The 16645-nt window shown below is 51.5% G+C and overlaps 1 protein-coding gene and 1 long non-coding RNA gene across 3 annotated transcripts; one reads left to right on the top strand and one right to left on the bottom strand.

The window, feature by feature from the left end:
• Positions 1 to 8198: 8198 nt before the first annotated feature.
• CUNH10orf99 (chromosome unknown C10orf99 homolog) lies at positions 8199 to 14688 on the top strand. 2 transcript variants are annotated; one of them, XM_036281526.1, is made up of 3 exons: positions 8199 to 8298; positions 9846 to 9935; positions 14366 to 14688. In XM_036281526.1, exons 1-3 carry the CDS (start codon positions 8229 to 8231, stop codon positions 14443 to 14445), a joined length of 240 nt encoding a protein of 79 aa, XP_036137419.1. In that variant the 5' UTR covers positions 8199 to 8228; the 3' UTR covers positions 14446 to 14688. The 2 variants fall into 2 exon arrangements, 1 of the variants encoding a protein (XP_036137419.1); XR_004961990.1 differs by lacking the exons at positions 8199 to 8298; positions 9846 to 9935 and adding an exon at positions 14018 to 14164.
• LOC118643446 lies at positions 13138 to 16268 on the bottom strand. The gene is made up of 3 exons (XR_004961991.1): positions 16226 to 16268; positions 14538 to 14656; positions 13138 to 13405 (listed from the first exon to the last, which is right to left on the bottom strand). It is a non-coding gene; the product is annotated as an uncharacterized LOC118643446 (long non-coding RNA).
• Between the last annotated feature and the right edge of the window lie 377 nt (positions 16269 to 16645).

Below are 16645 nucleotides of genomic sequence, written 5' to 3'. Positions count from 1 at the left end.
TGACCTTAAAATGAAATCTCAAAGGTCCTTTTGTCTTCAGTCACATTTTGGAACCCAAAGTTTATATCAAAGTTTTTATCTTTATGTTTGGATGGAATCACACACAGAACAAAATGAAAATATCATTTCAACCATGGTATTAGGCAGAAGCTTATCTAGAAAATCAAGGGTGTTTTTTAAAAATACATAACTACTTAATATTTTTTCTTACTTTGTTACAACAGTGAAGACTTTTCAGTAAAAGTGAGTTATATAAAATGAATACTAATAAAATATACTAGGTCTACAGTAATAAACAGAAAAATCATCATTGGATCCTTAGCTCCTTTAACATACCACTGGGATTTATTCCCTCTTGTAGCTCACAGGCAAGAGTGTAGACCTGCAGATTGATAGTTTTTAGGCAAAAAAAAATATCCATTTCTCATTTTTCTAAAACATTATCTGAAGTGTTAGAAGATAACTGAGATGTGTTATAAATAATCACACACACAGAAGTAAAGGTCCTTTCAGTTTGCTTGGAGTGGTATCTAATGAACATCAGTCAGAAAACATGAGTGTCTAACAGGTAAGCACCATGCTAGCCAGATCCAGGAGAGATGAGTAAAAACTGCCTTCTAAAGAGTGGCGTCCTCGTGTGAACACAACCTCAGTTCATTGTGGTGAGTCAGTACAAGGAGTGAACAAAGTACGTGTCCAAGATGTTCCAGCAGGAAGTCTTCAAGTCAACGCAGCAGTTACAGTGCGCGAAGAGGCATTTCAACAGCAGAAGTGTGACGGGGAAGAGCAGGGATATGGAGAGAGAGGGCGAGAAATGAGGTGGCCTTGAAGCCTGATTTCCAGCTCACAACAAGTTTGTGTTCTGTCCTCAGAACTCTGAGCCTTGGGTATTTCCTGTGATCTTCATTTACGATGTCAGAGGCGTACTTCCCTGAAAAGTGTTCATCTGAATGGAATGGGTCACATCAGAGTTCCTGAAACTAAAGGATTCCCAAGATTTGATGCATCAGTAGGGAGGAGAGTCCAGATAGGCTGGTAATAGCTAATGATTGAATTTTTTATTTTTTTGTATAGTGTGCTAAACCCTTTGCACAAATGATAGCCTTCTTTTCAGCTAGGTACTGCTTGCTGTCTTTATTTTGCGAAGGAGTAAACTGAAGCCCATGAGTTTAGTCTGCACAAGATCACATGGCAGGAAGGAGAAGGTAGAATTGAGTGATCCACTAACACATTATACTGGGAAGTTTGATGAATGCAGAGAGCTGAAATCCTATTTGAGAATCAAAAGCACTGTGCAAATTAGATAGGTTTGGGTTTCTGTTCAGTATACCTAGATTAGAATTTTAGTGTTTATTGAAAGGACTTGACCTCAGTCAAATGGTGATCATGTTTTACTTCCCCAAGATCCTATTTTTTATATTGAGTACCAGAAACTCCCATTCCACTTAGAGCTACAAATCAAGCCATTTTGTCCAGGTCAGTGTAATCAGTAAGATGAACTCCTCCCTGGGTGTGCTCAGTTTAGCAGGCAGAGTGGAAGCCGTTTTTCAGGAAGACATGGAAGCTGTGACCTTGAGGATTTGGCCTTGTGCGGAGCAGTTTGGGCAGATGGAGACAGCCCCCAGTAGTGACACTTGAAAACAGCAAAGGAGCGTCTGTGACAGAAGCAAAGGTGGAATTGGAAGTCGGATGGGGGAGAGGCTGATGCAGACCGTTCTGGGCAGTGCCGCACAGGGCTGCTGGCAGTTAGCAGGAGGGCAGGCCCAGCACTGCCCACCAGCCTCAGCCTCCCCTCCCCTCGCTCATGCTTGCGGGGTGTCAGCCCTCCTAGGGCGCCTTCCACTGAGAGGTTGATGGGCGGTGGGGTGTTAAGCATTTGGAAGGTTGGGAGCCCCTGAGGCTACACCGGAAATGCAGAATTTATATCAGCTGCAGAACCGGTTTGACATTTGTTCTCACAACTGGGCGCACAAGCCTAGAAACAATTTTTAAACCTTAAAAGAAAAGGCCCTCCGCTGAGCACTTTGTAAAAGCGACCTGATCACCCGTAAGTACGCTGTGGGCTGGCCGGCATTCCTCCGGACTGGCCCTACGCGTGCCCGGAACACGGACGGCTCCCCACGTGCCCACTGTGGGTGTGCGGAGCACTTGCTGAAGTAGGTCACGGCGTCTCCGAGGCGGTTACATGTCAGTTTCATTTACTCACCAGTCATGTTACCTCAACGCTCAGGTGCAGTAGTTTTCACACTTTGCTTCTGAAATGTTTGTTTCAAGTTTATGATTTTTTTCCCCAAAACTAGCATATCTTAAGATCAGTGACATTTTAAAATTGAAGAATTACAGTGTTTCCTGTAATTTGTTTTTCATAATTTCCCAATAGTTCATTGTCCTGTAAGAACAGGTATCTAAAGGATAATCCTTTGGTAATTGCTAGTTGCAACTTTTACTGATGATTCAGAGGGACTCTCATGAGAAAGTACAAACCTGACCCAGAGGGACTCTTTCACAAAAAAAGTACAAACCTGGCCCCACCCAGTTATGTGTTTCCTACAGCTGCATGCAGAACGGCTCCCAGACAGGAAGACCAGGGGAAGCTGAGCACCCGAGTGGGGGGCTGGGGGGGTTTACTGGCTTCTTCAGCTTGGGACTCCTCGAAAGAACTGTTAGCACCAGCTGTAGTGAGAAACAAGACAGATTCTTGTTTCTGCCCTGTCATCAGCCTGGCTAGAAACAGGCCAGTCGAGAAGGTGGCATTCGATGGGCAGGGGTGGTCGCCAAGAGAGATCTAGTGAGAGAAGGTTGAGACACAGCTGCCCTTTGAGCAGGGGCAGAGGCCCTCACTGTAGGTGTGGAATTTGGGGCCCAAACACAACAGTGTTGATCACCACAAGTCACTCTTAAGAGCTATTGTAGTAGGTACCATGCAATTAAAATGTGAGAATAGCGACAAATGGCCCAAGGTAATTATGAAATCGCTATCCAGAAACTGCAAAAGCATTATCCTGACCGCTTGCTATAGGAGTTCAGAGGAAGCGGACAGCTGTGCCAAGTGCCCCCAGGAGCACAGGTGTCCTACGCACACCCCAGCACGAAGGGTCGGTGGCTGGAAGGGACTGTCTTCAGTGGGAAGGGAAGGTCAGACACCCCCCTGTGCAGCATCATGGGAAGGACCCCGACCTACTTTGCAGAGGGCCCAGGCTTCTCTGCTCGCAAACCAAATGTTTGTGACTGCTGTGCGCTCGCAAATGATAGCCCCTCACCATCACGGGGGCCTCAGACGATGAACATGATCCTCTACCTCATTTAAGTAAAAGTCCTTTTAAAAGAAGCTGGACAAATTATGACAAGATCTTCACTGTGAATTCTGAGTGGCAAGAAAAATTGAACATTGAAACACACTTTTCAGATTTTAGGAATTTAGTGGAAAGACCCAGAAAAGCAGAATGTCTCTCCACCCTGTGGCCTTTGGCACATCTCATCTCTGAGTGGACCTGGACCCAGAGCCTTCAAGGTCCTTGTAGCCTTGCCATGTGTTTGCAGGGACACAGGGTTGAAGTCTCCCTGGACTGCACAGCCCTGGCTGCACCTTGCACCTCCGCCCTGCCTGGTGGTGCTAGGTGTGGGGGTGACAAGGAAAGGAAGCCTGCTGGGACACCGGCACGTCACACCAGACACTGACCAACAGGGTCTGCCATCCTACCTGTGGTCCTCCAGCTCGGCTGGCAAACGCAGGAACTCTGGGCACCCCCTTCTCCCTAATGCCCAAGTCGCGTCCTCCCACCCTTCTGTGTCAAAACCCACATTTGTAAATGGAGTTGGCGTCAGTCATTTTGACTGGAATTTTCCTGAATTGTGGCAAGAAAACACAGTCATTGTTCTGCGTTAAAGAAGCACCATAAATCCTTGAACACAAGTAGGAGGATTGCTATTTTTGGAGACAGGCTGCTGTAGGAAAGATGGAAAGCTATGCACCCCACTTACAGCAGTTGACCATCTGATATAAGAACTTAGTTTCAGGTAGCAGGACGCTTTAGCATCAAAAGGGTCTGTTCCTCCAGCTTCAGCCACTGTTTTCATGAAAAACAGAGAAACTAAGAAACAGAAAAGTTGTACATCATTTTCAGGGTTACACAGCTAAAACCTGGCAGAGTTCTGGTTATGTTACAGGCAGCCCAGAGACCTCATAAAAGGAGTTAGCAGACAGCCCCCTGAGTCAGGAGGAGAGGGCTGCCCCCCTTGGCTGTCGTGCCCCTATGAATGAACTTAAACGGTGACTAGAGGACGGCATCGTGATACAGCCGATGTATTAAAGCACATTTATTAAAGAGGCAACCAGACCTATACATCTGGCTTAGGAAGTGCAGACGGGCTCTCAGCTATTCTGCAGAGCGAGTTGGAGGGCGGGAGTTGAGGTGTTGCATACCCTCCTGTGGACAGGTTTCGAAGTTCCTCTGCTAAATACCTTAGTACAGTTTAATTCTCAAGGTCCTTTTTTACTTCACGTGGCCCTCCCAGAATTCACGAGAAGCACCTGGCAATTTTGTCTTGCCAAGCCTTGGGACTGCTGGGTTCTCAAGGGGTAAAAACGTAAATCAAACTTCCCCCTTTTTTCCTTTCCCTGCCCCCTCCTGTCCTGCATTCTCTCATTGGGAGGCTTTCAAGCGTTTGCCTGGGGTCCTTGGCTGGGAAGGTAAAGGCATGTTATTCAGGCTCCCTGCAAGGGCCCTTTCCAACTTGTCCGTCTGCCTTTGGGATCGTCCAAGCTTCTCACTGCCCTGCACAGAGCCCGGGTCATGCGCTGTGAAGTCTGTGCTCTTTGGAAGTGTAGGGGAGGTGGGCAGGCAAATAAAAGCCCAGGGCCCTGAGCTCACTGCGGAAGGCGTAGGGGTGAAAGGCCAGATGCTCCGTAGAGAGAAAGCAGAAAGCCAAGGGCTCGGGCAGGGGCCTCACAGGTGCTCCAGCAGCCGCACGAAGTGGCCACAGGCTAGAGAAGAGCACCTGGTCTCCCCAGGTACCTGTGTCAGGAAGGACACGGTCACATTCGAGCCCTGGAGGAGCCCACCGTCCTGCTGGCAGCCACCACGGTGAGCCCAGTCCTGTCTGCAGGAAGGGAAGACGCACCCACAGGGCGGAGACCTGAGCAACAGTGGCCGGGTGAGCAGATCAGTGACAGCCAGGAGGCCCCGAGGGCAGGGGTGAGGAGCAGACGCCCAGAGGCTGGTATGGAAGTTCAGGTTCACTGTAAAACAGGAAGCAATTCGTGTCTGTACAATGAGGGGGCCTGTAACATGAACCTCCACGTTGCAGGTTGTCCATCTCGTAAACTCTCACGGAGCCAGTGTCAGTGAAGAGCCTGAGCTTCGGGGTCGGGCAGACTGGGCTCAGTGAGCAGCTGCCACGGTTCTGTGCGGAGTGGAGGGCAGCTGCCTTCCCTGGTTACTGGACGGACGTGGAAGGTGCATCTCGGAGCCTGAGGAAGAATTCAGAGAGAAGACTGAAGGGTCATGGGAGTGGTCACCGGAGTCCGACTCCTCCTTCTATTGTAAATCCATCCGCAATCTGCTAAGCAAATAGAGGAGGGAGAGTAACTTCTGATCAATTACAGGGCCCATAAAACACCCTCGGAGAAGAGTGTGGCGGGGGAGGGACACATGCCAGGCGTGCTCTAACCGAAAAGGTGGCCTCAGGCACTTCCTAATTTATCTTAGAAATCACACATTGGACTTGAAAGTGTTTTATCCCTCGTAAATTTTCCTGCTTATTAGGTAGGCGTGCCTCTGGGGACTTTCTCAGGAACGCTGCCAAGTGTCAAACTCATCTTCGGAAACTATTCAAAACCCCAAACTTGGTTATTTTTGTACCCTACATGCATTGCTTAAAGCTAACAGGTATTCCTGTTAAAAGTGTTTGTCATTTTCACCTCTCAGCTCAACCTGCGATTTCAAATACTCTCAAGAGCTTTTTTACTGTGAGATGTCCGCAGCTGTCTGTCTTTGAAATGTTACAAAAGCAGGTGAACATCCAGGAACAGGGCTTGTCTTTGGGGAGTGGGGCTTTGAGAAGAACTTGCACTTTATACCCTGTGTCATTAAATGAATCCAGGCAGAGATTGCTTCACTCATTTTTCATGAGCATTTCAAAGCAGATGGAAATCTTACACCTGAATTCACCCTCCCCGTCACACACAGGGCCCCAGGAACATCTGTGAATCTGTGATTGTGTAAGCAACCAGAAGCCCAGAGACACCCAGTTCTTCCTGTTCACTGCCCTATGGCTCTGAAAAATTACCCAAGTCCTGGCCCAGCTGGAGAGTGGATGCAGACGGGTGTCTCTCCTCAGTAGCCGGAGTCTCCCCTAATTCCTATATCATTGCAAAGCAATTAGAATTTGGCTTTAACATTTGGACCAACCGCTGCCCCCTCTGCCAGGTAGGTTGTTCTTTTCCCCCAGTGGTGCTTTGCCAAGAGTAAAAGGAGCCCTGGCCGGTTTGCCTCAGCAGTTGGAGCGTCGGCCTGCGGTCCAGAGAGACCCGGGTTCGGTTCCCGCTAAGGGCATGTACCTCGGTTGCAGTGTCCCCGGCACTGGTTGGGTCGTGCAGGTGGCGGCCACTCCATGTGCCCCTTTCACATCAATGTTTCTCTCTCTCTCTCTCTCTCTCCCCCTCCCACTCTATCTGAACAAAAAAATGAAAAAATGTCCTCGAGTGAGGATAAAAAAAAAAAAAAAGTAAAAAGAACCAAGACAACGCAAAGAGGACCTGTTACAACAGGTAATGAGTACATGGCAGCCAAAGGTATGCTAATGCCCAGAGAACTTGGTGGCCGCACCGCAAACTATATAAATGGTGGTAATAGTTCTTGATATGAACCATGGATGTAATTCTAGCCTCAGGAAACACCTGTAACATACAGTTTAAGAACAGCCTACTGGCTGGCAGATGCAGCCTCAAGACAGGTCCCACCCTCTTCCTGACCCTCCTTTCAACAATAGCAGCCCCCATGTCTCTCCTGGGCACTGGAGCTGTCCCCGGATCACCACCCCCAGGTCTTCCTGCCCACGTCCCTGCTGCGGCGATGCCCACGCAGCTCCAACATCGAGATCTAGAATGCAGCTTGGAGAGGGAATCAGGCTGGGTCTGCCTGGGTGACGGACACAGCACGGTGTCCAGTCCCTAAGCCCAGCAACCCCAAGCAGTTTCTCTGTGTGGATTGGTTTTAACATTTTCATATACACACAGAAGCATGCAGGCTGACTCGAAATATCCCCGGGACCCTGTCTGGCTCACTGAGCTGTCCGACGATGTCTAACCTGCTTCTCCAGCCACAGAGCAGGGCCAGTGAAGGGCACCATCGGCCAGTCTCGGGCTGCAGGGCAGTGTCTGAACTGGCCGCCAAGAAGCAGGGATCTCTTGGAGGGTCGCCCCAGACGCCACCACCTCCCCTCGTGCCCCCTGAGGCTGGAGCGGAGCCTGTTCCTTGTTAGAAGGGCCCACTTGTTAGGGCAAAGGACAGAAGGACGTGACATCACAAGGGGAAACGCAGTGTATCCGCATCGCTGTGTCCACTAAGAGCCCCCTGAGGCCAGGCGCAGTGTCTCCGTATCCCTGTGGCCCACGTACATGTCCAGTGAACAGGTAGCAGCTGAGCATCCTGCAACCGTCCCCAGGCAGGTGGCTTCTCATGCAGACTTCTGAGGGAGGCGGCGCTGGGCCCATTGCACAGGGGAGCAGACTTGGAGACACTCAACAGCAAGTTCGAGGTCTCTGCTCTGTGGTCATCTGATTCTTGACCCTCTGCCCCCCAGTTTCCCTCATTGCTCAAGACCCTCCCCGGAGGCTTTGGAAGGACCTATGCCCCCCACCCCTGCCACATCTGAGGAGTGAGCAGGAAGGTCTGCATTGGATGGAATTATTACTGACACTAAAAGTTAATGTTCAACAAAGTGTCTCTTCCCTGGCAACTGTCTGCTCTGACCACAGAGGCCGGAACTGGGAGCGCCCCGGGCTGGGGCCTTGCGGCTCTGTTTACAGCTCACCAAATACTCCTAACTTCTCAGAAAGCTGGTTTTTTCTTTTTGGGAGGGGCTGGCTCTTCCCTGTATGAGAATTCCAAGGTTGCTATGGCCCTGCCCATCTGGAAACACCTCTCCCGTCACTATAAGTGCCTGGGAGTCCTCAGAGGAGGACTTTGGTGGCCCAGCTGCCTCCCAGGACGAGACCCTGCCCCACCATGAGGCTTCTGGTCCTCTGCAGCCTGCTCTGCACAGTACTTCTCGGCCTGTGTCTCTTCTCCGCGGAAGGTAGGCTGCCGGGTGCTGCCCAGCAGGGTTGGCAGTGTCTGGGGAGGCTGGGGTCAGGGAGCTGGAGGGCGGCCCCTGGCAGGCAGTCCTGGGTCCTTACTCCGGAACCTGTGGAGCACTTGCACCCTCAGTGGGCACCCAGGGAGGCTGGGGGCTCCGGGTCCACCGTCTCCCCTCCAAATGCACAAAGGGTTAGAGCCGAGGGGAGCGGTGTGCCTGCCCAGCCAGACGGCCTCGTGCGTCCAGGTGCTACCGAGCTGTAGGCCCCAGATCCACTGTGTTGTCTTCATTGTGTTTGAAACAGTTTGCGTTGAGGGAATGAATAAATTAATTAGTGGATTACCTGAGTCTGAACATCCCCCAAACTCACGCACAGTGGACCCTGTCGCAGATGGAATGAATGTGTGTGGTGTTCGTGTGTGTTTAGATCCTTGTTCCTCTCAGGATATGAATATTTATCTCTCCTGCCTCTTTTAATCAGATAGCTGAGAATTTTGACCTTTTTCTTTTGCCTAACCCTCTAGAAACTGCCTACTTGTATTCTTGTGTTAGCAGTTCAACATTTACTGGAGCTGGGGATAAAGAAGTATATATAGGGGTGAAAACACCCATCATTTCATGATGCGAGAATAGCCATGTTCAACATTTTCTTTATTTCATTGAAGTACTACATGCTAGTTTTGTCATTGATAAATCTGTGTGTTTGATGTCGTACCTTTTTTACTTATCACCGCGACATTGCACGCAGCAAAGTACTTACGATTGGAATTCTTCAGGAAGCGTTTACACCGGACTGTCAGCAGCAACGATCTCTGAACAAAAGGTTACGGACGTGCTTGTTTTCTGAAGGCTCTGCCTTGGGCATTGCTGCAGACAGAATGTGGGGGACGGTGACTAGGGCCCCTCATGGGCACCGTCCGTAGCAGTGCGCCCCAGACCGCATCCGGACATGTCAGAGGTCGCACTGTTCGCCTCATGGTGATTTAATGACGGGGGACACCTTTCCTCATACCGTTTCCCGTCCATTTAAGAGTATCTCCAGCTGCTTCTCCGAAGTCGTGCTATTTAACTAGTATTTTTTAGGCAGAACGTGCCATCAGGTAAACGTGCTATGATGAATTCACGTGCTTACACAGTCACAGGGGTCACAGCTCTGCACTATTTTCAGTATGTGCCAAAGGCATAGGTGTACATAAAATATTTTATATATTTGAAATTATTTTCTTAGGCTAGATTGCCAAGGGAAGAATCACGGTGTCAAAAGGCAGAGACACTTCTGAGTAAACTGTTTCTCAGACAAGAACACGAGGAAGACCTTCTGGGGGCAGAGAATCTCTCTGCATTGACTTTGTTATTTCTGAAAAATAAATCATCTCAAGGTCCATCCTCTGCCTGGGCCCTCCCATAGCCTGGTCCATCCTGAGCAAATATTTCTGAACCCTGAGCCTCAACAGCTGAAGCTCACTCCAATCATTCATGCACAGACCAACCCCACGGTGTCCCCAAACATGCTAAGAAAGGGTCTGCCCCTCTGTGTCCACCCTCAGGAAAAAGGCACCCTAAGCACCCGGCCAAGCCCTGGAAAGGCAAGCCCTGCTGTCCCCCGGTTCCTGATCCTGTCCGGAGGACCCAGAAAGGTAAGCACCCCCTGTGCCGATGCAGGAGCGGTTCTGGGGAGGCCAGCGTGGTGGGGCCGCAAGCAAACCTGAGCTCTGCCTCTCGGAGCTCCAGTCTAGTGGGGAAACCGGTCGCTGCCCCCAAAGTCAACACAGTAACCATTTTGAACTGAATATGTTCTGGCACAAGGACGAACAGGACGCAGTCAGGAAAAGGAGAACAGAGAGGGTGGGGGAGAAGGTGCAGGAACCAGAAGCAGCGGGCAGGGGCGGCTGAGACGCAGGAGGAAGGCAGAGGGATGGGGTGGCTGGAGAGACCCACGGGGGCGACGAACCCAGGCAGGGCCGGTCTCACGAGCTGGCGCAGGAGGTAGAGCAGGTGAGGCAGGTCCCGAGTCCCAGAGGGGTAGACAGGTGGCAGATCTGGGCTCCGCACGGGGTGGGTGCGGCAGAGCAGGGCTGCCCGCTCTCACTGGGCCTGGAGGATCCTGGGTGGTAAGAGAAGCAGGCCCAGGGGGAGCGGCAGGCACCCAGCTCCCGGTGCTCCAGGCCAAGGGCAGACTGGTGTGTGGGAGCTGGTGGCCCAGGGTGCGAGAGTCGGGAAGCTGGAGCTCTGCTGCCCTCTGCTAGGAGGCCCTAGAGCCGGGGACAGTCCTCAGGGAAAGCTGCAGAGCCTGGAGCCGCCGTCCTGACACAAGCCCAGGGCTCCTGCCCCCTCTGTCTGCAGCCTAAGGCCCCCTCTCAAGGATGGGAGAAGCCCCAGCCCTGCTGGCTCCTCTGGGGCCATGACCCTGACCAGGACGGGGCTTCCACACCCTCCCGGCCTCCCAGAGCCTGTGCCCAAGAGGGAGGCTGCATGGCTCAGCCTCAGGCCCTCCTTGGAGAAGCTGGCAGCTCATGGCTGCAGGTGGGCGGAGGACCAGCTCTCTGCTGGACACCAGTGTGCGGCGCCCTCCCAGGCAGAGGAGAGTGAGCACCCTGACTGGCTGCCTGCTGGAGGAGGAACGTTTTCATGAAATAAATAAGGCAGAAGTCCCGGGAAGAGAGAAACAGCCAGCGTCCATCCCCCTGAGGAGAGAAGGGCACGATTAAACCCATCCTTCCCCCAAACCACTCCCGGGACGACCTTGCTTCAGGCAGGAAGAGAGGGTGGGGACGAGGCACAGTTCAGGGGGACAGCCAGGCTGCCCTGTGCACAGGGCCTTCCGTTAGTCACACAATACTTGACAAGAACCTACACCCGTGGTTCTCGTGCCGGACTGGGATTTCTTTTAGAGCAGACACATTTAAAATCCCACTGCAGAAATCTGCAAACAACCGAGAACAAGAGCAGAACATTCGTAGGGTCCTTAGCAGCAGGCTCGTTTACATCCTTGGACCGCCCTAGGGAAGCCCCATTTCTCACGGGAAACCGAAGCTCAGACAGAATCTGAGGCAGAGCCAGAAACCGGTGCAGCCTCCTCTTCCCACCACAACCGCTGCCGCTCCACAGAGACCAGTTCCCAGGGGCGGGTTTGTGGAGACCCGCCTGTGCCCCAGGGTCGGCCAGGAAAGGAAGCACCACGTGGGTGGAATGCCTGCCGCGCCACCTGCTGGTCGCCGAGGTCTCCCCAGCGGGGACGGGTGTCCTGACAGAGTCCACCTCACTGGGCTGTGGCGAGGAGCCAGTGGGTCATGACCATGAAGCCAGGCACTGGGCTGGCCCCCAGTACCCTGGAACATGCCCTGCTGTTTATTGGGAGGACGGTGAGCTGGGCCAGGACAGCTGAGTCCGGAGGCCGTCGCTTTCCACACTGAACACCAGAGCCCAGGCGTTCTTGCCCAGGCTCGGTGGCTCCGCTGGCCTCGTCCAGAGCCGACCCTCGGGTCCCTCAATGCCCTGTAGTCAGCAGTGCTGGGCGTGCAGCCTCTGTACACAGTTCGTGGACGTTAGAGTGTGTGCACCTGTCTTCGGAAAGAGACAATAACGTAGGCTTGCCCGGACGGTGTCCCTGAGCTGACAACTCTACACTGCACTGTGCACGCAGTGTGCATGCTGGCATCAACTACTCCTCAATCTCAGGGGTCTTCCCCGAGCGTCGTTCTACACGAGAGGGCTGTGCCCGGCTCATGGGGGTGACCGGAGGTGCCAGCACAGGACCCTGATCAAGCCAACGTAGCCATCTTCAGAAATCAATGTGCTGAGTGGCCAATGGCTGAATTTACATTTAGCAGTTCACTAAAAAACATGTCTTTTCTCAAGTGTTTGAAAAGTTTGTAGCAATCTATAGAACAGCATTATTATAGCAGCAATTTTTTTTTTTTCAAAGAAAGGTTCATTCTGTTGACTCTGTCAGCACTTGCAGGTTGGGGTCAGACTGACAGTGGTTTCAGCCCTACCGGCTGGGAGCTGTCAGGCCTCCGTCCTTCCTGGTGTCCTGGGCTGTCGGTGAGGCTCCCAGAGAAAACTGGGGAGGTCTTGTTGGAAGGCCCCTGGAGACAGACTGCCCTCGAGGCCTGAGAGTAGTTATTATTTCCGGGCGTCTGCGGGTCAGTGGGCAGCGCTTCCAGGTTTGCTCGGCTCGTGCGTCTCCCACAGCTGGGCGGCAGCTCTGCTGGTCTAGGCTGGGCTCTCTCGCATCCTGGGGACCAGAGGTCTGTGCGTCTAGGACTGGGCTCAGGTGGGCAGCTGGACTGGCCGCCACATGGTCACTCAGCCTCCAGCAGGCTGGCCCAGACCTGTTCTCATGGGTTGTGGGTTCCACCTGTGTGAGCAGAAGCACCTGACCCCCGTGAGGCCCCAGAGCTGGCCCAGCTTCCTGTCCGCTGCATCCTGTTTCCAAAGCAAGTCGCCAGACCAACCCAGCTTCAAGGAGCAGGGAACAGCCCCCCCACCACCACCACCACGTTGATGGGAAAAGCTGCAAAGTCACATTGCAAAGAAATAGTGGAGAGTTGTGATCATATTTCCAATCAATCAACCATAGGATTAGGAGCCAGAAAAGAGAGTGTTGGGATCTAAGGGTGGGGATGAGGTAGAGAGGAAGCAGAGGTCAGTAATCAGGGTCCTTCATCAGAAATGCTGGTGGAGAATCTCTCAATCTATTAGCATAAAGGAGTAGTTCCTACTGTATATTACGGTGATTATTGCTATAAAAAGACAAAAGCACCTTAAAATAGGAAATTATGTAGAAGGTAAACCATACTGATATTAGCACTTATTTATGATTAAGATATGAGGCTATGGATGAACTGTGATAATTTATTTTTTACACAGCTAGTGGTTATATAACAATTACTGTACAGTACTTACATCTGCTAATTCATTTCGTCCTCATAATCCTAAGACTTCGGTATTATTACTATGCCCATTTTTATAGTTGAGAGCACAGAGAGGTTAATAACTTGCTGAAAGTCACACAGCCAGTGAGTGGTAAAGCTGGCTGCACCAAATGATCTGGCTTCAGGTTCTGTGTTCGTAACTGTCTCGCTGTGTTGCATATGACAATAGCCTGGAAACAGAGGAAGATAATCTCATCACAATAACTTAATAACTCTCTCATTTGTGTTTCCTTTGTTTTTTTATGCAAAATGTTTTCCTGGTTTTATTCTTTTAATTGTACATCATTCTTAATTTTTTAAATTAACATTACATCATAATCATTGTTCTTCGTGTTGCAACATAGTCTTCATAATCACAGTGCTTTATCAGTATTGAATATTTCCATTATCATGAAGTGCCTTTACTAATTAACCACTTTTCTACTGGAGAATATTCAGATGGTTTCCAGAAAAATTTTCCACTATTGGAAAAAAAACCATGGTCTGGCCAGTGTGGCTCAGTGGATTGAACGTCATCCCCTGGACTGAGAGGTCCCAGTTCGATTCCCGGTCAGGGCACATGCCTGGGTTGCAGGCTTGATCCCCAGTAGGGGGAGTGCAGAAGGCAACCGAATGATGTTTCTCTCTCCCCCTCTCCCTCTAAAAAATGAAAAAGAAAAAAGAAAACAAAAATTATGCAGAATAGCTTAGTGCATGCATTTTTTTTTCTGTTTTTGTGGATTTTTCTTCCCATATATGGGGCTGGTTTGTCAAAACATGCAAATGTAGCTTAGACACACACACATTGCTGTCTGGAAGGAGACAGTCTGGGGAGTCTGAGGTCTGCAAGTACATGTGGGCAGATCCTCCGGCTTGGCCCTCGACTTCAGTGGACTCTGCTCTTGAGGGAGCCGGCTGAGTAGACAACCCTAACCCTCCATCTTCTGCTGGTAAATCAGCTTTCTCTCCAATCATGTTTTTCATGACAGGCCCATTCTGAGCCCCTAGGAAGGATTTGATTCATGCTTTGATTAAAAAATAATCATCTTTGTGTCTAGAAATGAATCTGAATTGTGTTTTCCCCTCTCTCCATCTCTGGTCTGCCTGTCTCTCTGCCTCCTGCCTCGCCTGCTGCCCCTGCTCCTTCCCAGGAGACCGTGTGAGGACCTGCCGAGAATGCAAGCCCAAGTTGCCCTTTTGGGTGGTGCCTGGGGCGCTCCCACAGGTCTAGTGTTTCCAGAACAAGGCGCAGCTCCGGAGGCACCCAGAAGCCCAGCTCCTTCAGGACCCCCCCTCGGAGCTCCGGCTGAAGCAAAGACCCACTTCTGGCCCGTGGAAGCCTCTGCCCAGGACCTCGGCCTCCTCGCTTAAAGACACAGCAGCTCTCTCGCCGCCATGGGGTGGTGTCATGCTGCCTTTAACAAGTCCTGGACTGGAGTTTTCTGAAAAGCACAACATAAAAAATAAGAGCTCAGCATGTCTGTCTTTCTGTGTGTCCTTGGACAAGTAACTTAGCACCTCTGGGTTCATGTTGGCTTCAGAGATACAAAATCTGGTGAGAAAAAGAAGTGTTCAGCAAGGCCCTTTAGTCACGCTTTCCAAAGTGCAGATCCTTCGCCTGTGCCCTGCACCTGTGCCCTTCACCTGTGTGTGCCCTGCACCTGTGTGTGCCCTTCACCTGTGTGTGCCCTGCACCTGTGTGTGCCCTTCACCTGTGTGTGCCCTGCACCTGTGTGTGTCCTTCACCTGTGTGTGCCCTTCACCTGTGTGTGCCCTTCACCTGTGTGTGCCCTGCACCTGTGTGTGTCCTTCACCTGTGTGTGCCCTTCACCTGTGTGTGCCCTTCACCTGTGTGTGCACTTCACCTGTGTGTGCCCTGCACCTGTGTGTGCCCTTCACCTGTGTCCTTCACCTGGGTCAGCCTTCGCGGCAGTGAGCAGAGGTGTTGGCGGGCTTCATCAGGCAGCAAGGACCCTGGGAAACTTCCAGAATTTCAGACCCTGGTCCCAGACATGCCACCAGCCACCAGAGTCACTGTGAGCCCAGCTCAGCCCACCTGGCCTCAGTCCCTCCCTGGCTCCTTCAGAACCGACAGTCGAGTCCACTGTGGCCGCTGTGGATTCAGAGCCCTCTGAGGCTGCTGGGGTGCAGGGTGCTGAGGCCCAGCCGCTCCAGACAGGCCTAGCCCCTAACCGTTTGTATCCAATGGCCCCTGAAGAGAGTCCCTTCCTATCTTCCGGATGAGGGTCCACTGGAAAGAACATTCAAATAAATAATAAGTTAAAAAAAGCAAACAAAATGCACGGCACCCTCCTTGTTTGAGGAAGTGGGGCAGGACCTGAACACAACCTTCTGCTACAGGAAACCTGTGCCCTGGAGCGCCCCCTGCAGCCCACCCTTCAGCACTGCACCTCTAACCGCGAGAAAGAAGGAGAAATAGTGACAGTGGCAAGGTCTTTGTCCGACATCCCAGGATTCACATCCCAGGCCTGCCTAGGAGTCCCCTCTTCTCTGAAATAAAAAGCACAGGACCTATTTAGAGGGTTGACGTGAGGCTCCAGAAGGTAGATGGATGTAAAGTCCCACAAACAAAGAGGAGCTTGGCTCAGGGAAGTCCTGCTGCCCTGCCTCCACCCTGCGGGCAGTGTTTATGCCCACAGTGGGTGCAGAGCTCACAGGGTGCAGATGGCCCAGGTTTAAGAGGCTTATCTTTCAGTAAAGCTCCCTTCTAATCTGATTTTCTCAGCAAGCTGAGAACCCCTCCGCACACCATCCCCACAGACCTGTCAGAGTGCCAGGCCCACCCGGGGCAAGCCGACAGGCAGAGGTTCTCTGGTGCAGGCCTCTCAGGACGTGGCCCCAGGCGGCCAGAGTCCTATTTGTCGTACACGGGCAGCTTCTTTCACAAGCTCGCCCCCCCCTCCTTCATCCCAGCCTGGGGTATGTTGTAACCCAGGAGAATCAACCTCACTCGGACACAAAGTAATTTGAAATATTAGGAGCTTTATTACCTGCACAGGGACTGCAGCCAACCTACACAGAAGAGAACTGCAGCCCCGAGCTCAGGCGGAGGGTTGCTTATATAGGAGTTTAGCAGAGCAAGCTGCGTGTACAGAAGTGGATATCAGTAGTTAGCAGCTGCACAAGTTGTTTATTTTATATTTCTTAACATTACCAGTCCCCAGCCTTGAATGTCTCATTCTCCTGATTAATTAAGCTCACGGTGCCCCCATCTGGCATCTCCTGATTAGTTAAGCTCATGGTCACTACCCTTGTGGTCATGGCTGATGCACACCTCCCTCTTCAAGAATTTTCTGGTAAAAACAACTCAGGTTCAAGGAACCCAGGAGAATTTCTTCTTCTAGGGGGTGGAGAACTGCTGGGTTATAACAGGGCAGGTATGGGTCAGACTATGGGAGGTGAAGCTCAGA

Source organism: Molossus molossus, unplaced genomic scaffold, assembly GCF_014108415.1.
Source record: "Molossus molossus isolate mMolMol1 unplaced genomic scaffold, mMolMol1.p scaffold_m16_p_37, whole genome shotgun sequence".
NCBI lineage: Eukaryota > Metazoa > Chordata > Mammalia > Chiroptera > Molossidae > Molossus > Molossus molossus.
This window is presented reverse-complemented; position numbering and strand designations above follow the sequence as displayed.

Coding starts and splice junctions, on each gene's coding strand:
- CUNH10orf99 (XM_036281526.1), top strand. CDS start 8,229: ATGAGGCTTCTGGTCCTCTGCAGCCTGCTCTGCACAGTACTTCTCGGC. Junction 8,299..9,845: donor GTGTCTCTTCTCCGCGGAAG/GTAGGCTGCCGG, acceptor GTCCACCCTCAG/GAAAAAGGCACCCTAAGCAC. Junction 9,936..14,365: donor TGTCCGGAGGACCCAGAAAG/GTAAGCACCCCC, acceptor GCTCCTTCCCAG/GAGACCGTGTGAGGACCTGC.